The sequence below is a fragment of the Hipposideros armiger genome, unplaced genomic scaffold (genome assembly GCF_001890085.2).
Source record: "Hipposideros armiger isolate ML-2016 unplaced genomic scaffold, ASM189008v1 scaffold_1154, whole genome shotgun sequence".
Lineage (NCBI taxonomy): Eukaryota > Metazoa > Chordata > Mammalia > Chiroptera > Hipposideridae > Hipposideros > Hipposideros armiger.
In genome coordinates, this window is record NW_017732504.1 from 391,369 (window position 1) to 396,871 (window position 5,503).

At 44.5% G+C, this 5,503-nt stretch overlaps 1 protein-coding gene across 3 annotated transcripts in view; it reads left to right on the plus strand.

Moving 5' to 3' along the window:
• Positions 1 to 5,503, plus strand: part of LOC109376573 (zinc finger protein 345) — a 142,806-nt gene that overhangs the window by 70,897 nt on the left and 66,406 nt on the right. The window contains exon 6 of one of the 3 annotated variants that reach the window (XM_019632580.1): positions 5,225 to 5,351. The exons of the other annotated variants lie outside the window; for them this stretch is intronic. Within the exon in view, the coding sequence (XP_019488125.1) occupies positions 5,225 to 5,351 (127 nt within the window). The remainder of the gene's footprint in view (positions 1 to 5,224; positions 5,352 to 5,503) is intronic. 3 annotated transcript variants of the gene reach the window in all.

The following is a 5,503-nucleotide window of genomic DNA, read 5'->3' on the forward strand; positions in this document are numbered from 1 at the left end:
TGTTGGCAGCTCAGTGGCAGCTCAGCTCGGGCTGGACTCGAACCGCTGTTGCTCAGAGCTCAAACCTTTGAGCGAGCTCTTAACCAACTGAGCCACTCAGCCGGCAGCTACCCTATCTTTTGATTGGAGCACTTAATCCATTTATATTAAAAGTAATTGTTGATAGATATACAGTTATTGTCATTTTATTATTTTTATTTATTTTTATTTTTAAAATATTTTATTGGGGAATTGGGGAAGGGGAACAGCCAAGTTGTTGTTCTTCAGTCTTAGTTGTGGAGGGTGCAGCTAGCTCAGCTCCAAGTCCAGTCATCCGGCCGCCTGTCGGCAGCTTGCAGCTGTTCAGCTCAAGCTGCCGTGTTCAATCTTAGTTGCAGGTGGGCGTAGCCCACCATCCCATGCGGGAGTCGAACTGGAAACCTTGTTACTAAGAGCCCATGCTCTAACCACTGAGCCACCCGACTGCCCATTGGCAGCTCAGGGCAGCTCAGCGTGCTGTGTTCAATCTTAGTTGTGGATGGGTGTAGCCCACCATCCCATGCGGAAGTTGAATTGGCAACTTTATTGTTAGGAGCACATGCTCTCACCAGCTGAGCCATCCTACCACCTGTTGGCAGCTCAGTGGCAGCTCAGCTCGTGCGCAGCTCACTGGCCCATGTGGGAATCGAACCGGGACCCTGTTGCTCAGAGCTCATGCTCTTAACCAACTGAGCCACTCAGCTGGCCTCCTGCATTTTCCATTTCAGTTATTCTTTACTACTGACTGGCTCTTTTCTATGGTTTCTCTGTCCATTTTTATGCCTGCTGTCTCTTTGTTGAAGCTCTTCTAAGTTCCTTGAACGTCCTTATAACCAGTGTTTTGAACTCTGTCTCTGGCAGGTTGTTTGAGTCCATTTTGTTTAGTTCTTTCTCTGGAGTTTTTCCTGTTCTTTCATTTGGGATGTATTTCTTTGTTTCCTCATTTAGGCTGCCTCTCTATGTTTTTTTTTCTATGTATTAGTTAGATCTGCTGTGTCTCCCAGTCTTGCCAGGTGGCCTTAGGTAGGAGGTACCCTGTGGGGCCTAGTGGCACACTCCCTGGTCACCTGTGCTGGGTGCTCCAGGAGTGTCCCTTGTGTGGGTTGTGTGTGCCTTCCTGTGTGAGCATTGATTGCTATTGACACATCAGTGGGTGGGATTGAACCTCGGAGCGATTGATTGTGAGGACTGGTCATGATTACAGTAGAGGAGCTGTTGTGCAGGGGCTGACCCTATAGAGTAGGATTCACTTTAGCAGGGCTGACTGGCTGTGGGGTTTGGCCACATCCATAGCTTACTGGCTGCTGTGCGGAGGGCTTAGTTCACAGAGCAGAATTTGCCCCAGCGGGCTCTGATGCCTGTTGAGACAGCCCTGTGAGTGTGCCACTTAATGGGGCTAATTGGGTGGTATTCTGCTGTGGTCTGAAGCCAAACTCCAAGTATGTTGGTTCTGGGGGCTCTTGGAAGGGGCCCTGGTTCTGGTACATGTCAGCCACTGCTTGTGACTGGCCAAAGACTACCTGGTAGGTGCTACAAAATGGTCCATGGTTAGTCGCTGCCTGTGCTGGACCTGGAGATGCGTGGGAGAGGCCACGCTGTGAACTGAAATGGCTGGCACTAGTACTGGAGCTGGGGTAGCTCCATAAAAAGCCAGGACAAGGGCCAGCTGAGTGGCTCATTGGTTAAGAGCTCACTCAAGAGTGTGAGCTCTGAGCAACAGGGTCACTGGTTCGATTCACGGCTCAAGCTGAGCTGCCACTGAGCTGCCAACCGGTGGCAGCATGGCTCAGCTAAAAAAAAAAAATCCAGGACACTCCTAGACCTCTTGCCAGCTGCTGCTTTCTGTAAGGTTCAGCCACTGATAAATACTTCTGCGGTAAGGAGTTGGGTGTGGTGGGGTCTCAGTGAGTTGCCAGGGTGAAGGGAGCTGAGCTCACCGGACCAGTTCAGATTCAGATTTGGCCATGGGTGTGGAGGGAGGGCTCAACACAGGAAAGATTGTGCCCTCCTCCTGGCTGCACGGGAGAAGGACCCCCTATAGGGAAAATGGTAACTATCTCCCTTTAGTCCTCACCCTGAAGATACACAATTTAGTTTTTCCCTCTATATCTCTGGTGCCCCCTCAGTCACTCTCCCTCTGCTGGAGCCCAGGGTGAGTACCTGCGAGCGAGTCTGTGCACGGACCCTTTAAGGGGACGTCTGGATTTTTCCCACAGCCTTCCATCCTACTGGGACATTTGGAATCCCCACTTTTTAACAGCCAGATATTGTGGGGGCTACTTTTCCCAGCACCAGTATTCCAGGCTGAGGAGCCTGTTTTGGGGCTGAGGTTCTCCGCTCCATTGTGGGAACCTCTGTGACTGAGATATACTTCCTGATTTTCAACCACAACATGGAGGTTTGGAGCCAGCCCTTTTCTTGTCTACACCCCTCCTATTCGTCTGGACGTGGCTTCTTCTTTATATCCTTAGTTATAAAACTTCTGTTCAGCTAGCCTTCAGGTGGTTTTCCAGGTTGATTGTACTATAATTTAGTTGTAATTTTTATATTCTTGGGATGAGGCAAGCACAGCATTTATCTACTCTGTCATCTTGGATCTCCACTTACAGGATAAGTTTTATAACTTGTTCTTTGTTTATCATGAGTGATGATGGACATTTTGTTCTAAGTTTATTTATTTTGTACATTGTTCGCTTCCTTTATTCCATTAGCTTTTTCATTGTTATTTATTTTAAATTTTTTTGCCAGTTTGTATGGGCTTTTATGCTGTGACCACTTTCTCATTTTTCTTACAAATATTTTTGCTTTTTATTTTGATTTTGACAGACTTTTCTTTTAGATTACTGGCTTTTAATTTTTGATTTGCAAACAAATTCTTTGAAATTGCCACCTTATCTTAAGAACATTTTTTCATACCTTTATAGCTGTCTACCTATTTACTACTGTTATGACTATTTAGCTAATTAATGGTCATTTTACATATCATATGTATCATATCTGTCTTAATGAGGCCTTGAATTGACTTTTTCCCAAAAAGTTTTACAAAATTGCCATAGTTTTGTATTGCTTTCTTGTGTGGGGAGANTTCAGTCTAGTTGTGGAGGACATCGCTTCACTGGCCCATGTTGATATTGTGATCATTGCGGTCTTCCCGGCTGAGGCAGATCAGTCGCCAGCCATTGGATGGCGGCTCACAGCAGCTCACACCAGCTGCTGACCCTTCACGCTGGCTGCTGGCCACTCACGGTAGCTCACGGCAGCCCACTGCAGACCCACTGCAGCCTACACCGTCACCGGTGACTCACGGCAGCCCAGCTCCAGGTTGAGCTGTTGTTCACCATCTTAGCTGTAGAGGGCGCAGCGTCACTGGCCCATGTGGGATCCCAACCGGCAGCCCTGCTGCTCAGAGCTTGCGCTCCCAAGCCAAGTTTTAACCAGCAAGCCACTTGGCCAGCCCTATATTCAGTCATTGTCTAGAACAGAGGTAAAGCAGAAATGAAGTTCTGAGAGGGAGATATTTGATCTGAGATGCTCAGGACTAGAGAACACTTTAGAGCAGCACTGTGCAAAAGAATTATAACGTGAGCCACATATATAATTTAAAATTTTCCAGTAGTCACATAAAAGTAATATAGAATTAGTGCCTTCTTCGTGCAGTAGGCAGCATGTCAGTCTCATAAAAAGTATAGAGTAATATGCAAGACATACGATCTTAAACTTTTTAGTAACATTTAAGAAAGTAAAAAGAAATGTGCAATTCATTTTAATCTTTTATTTAACCCAATATAGCTAAAATATTAATCATTTCAAAGTGTAATCAAGATAAAAATTATTGAGATATTTTACGTTCTTTTTCTTTCAGAAGTCATCAGTATCTGGTGTGTATTTTATATTTAACAGCACATCTAAATATGGACTAGCCACAATTCAACTGCTCAGTAACCACATGTGTCTAAGCTAGCATATTGGACATTGCAGCTTTAGAGATTTTGTGTAATCTAATTTCTCAACATAATTTAATATATTTAAAAGTATAGAAATATCTAAATATAATCATTAAGTCTAAGATATTTATAAAATGGACTATTACGTAGTAAAGCAAAAACATTCAATAAAGGATTTATTACAATGAAAAATGCTAATGAGAGGGCCAGCTGAGTGGCTCAGTTGATTAAGAGCTCGCTCAAGAGTGCAAGCTCTGAGCAACAGCAGTTTGATGCCCGGTCCGAGCTCAGCTACCGCTGAGCTGCCAACAGGTGGCAGGATGGCTCAGCTAAAAAAAAAAAAATGCTAATGATAGAACATAATGATGAAGTTAGGGAATTGGGGGAGGGAACAGCGTTGGGGCATTGGGGAATCGGGGAAGGGGAACAGACAAGTTGCTGTCCTTTTGTTCTACAGGCTAGTTGTGGAGGACGTCGCTTCACTGGCCCATGTTGGTATTATCATTGCGCTCTTCCTGGGTGAGGCAGTTACTTGCTGGCCATTGGACGGCTGCTCACAGCGGCTCACGGCAGCTGCTGGCCAGCCCCACTGCAGCCTACGCTGTTGCCAGCGACTCACAGCAGCCCAGCTCCAGGTTGAGCTGTTGTTCACCATCTTAGCTGTAGAGGGCACAGTGTCACTGGCCCTCATGTGGAATCCGAACAGGGGCCCTGCTGCTCAGAGCTGGGACCCAAGCCAACGCTTAACCAACGTGCCACTCAGCCATCCCTGGAAGAAATTCTTTAATTTTATACAAGCTCTACTTTTTAAAAATAGAGATTCTATGGTTCATTTGGGGAAAATAATTCCATCAGTTTTGGGGTTTTTTTTCTAATCCTTAAAGGAAAAGAGGTATAGTAAATCACATTGAGAATTCTTTTAGGCCCATTGCCAACAGTGTTCTCATGAACACTATTTCAGTTAACCGGGAAATTCTGATAATTACCTGAATATGTATAAAATTAGGTATCCCACAGTACAGAGGCAGTTTTGTCTATAGCAGTGGTGGGCAAACAGACTATAGCTTGTAAGCCAGTTTGACCCATGGCCTGTTTTTGTATAGCCTATGACCTAATTAATTTTGAAAGAATTGCTTAAAAAGAGAAGGGAAAATGGAAGGAAATGTAACAGAGACCATATGTAGCATGCAAAGCCTAAAATAAATATTTCTGGCCCTTTACAGAAATAATTTTATAAATAATACATGCGTTTGTCATTTCAGGATTTGGTGATGTTCAGAGATGTGGCTGTAGACTTTTCTCAAGAAGAGTGGGAATGCCTGAACTCATATCAGAGGAATTTGTACAGAGATGTGATATTAGAGAACTATAGCAACTTGGTGTCAGTGGGTAAGCTTATCTGTGTCAAATAATTTAGAAATCCACAGGACTGAATTTCAGGGCTATCTTTCTAAAAATTAGCTGAATATCTGCTTTGTAATTTGGGAACAGGCACCTTCAGCTACTAAGCTGTATAATAGCACCTTCAACGTCCTCCATAA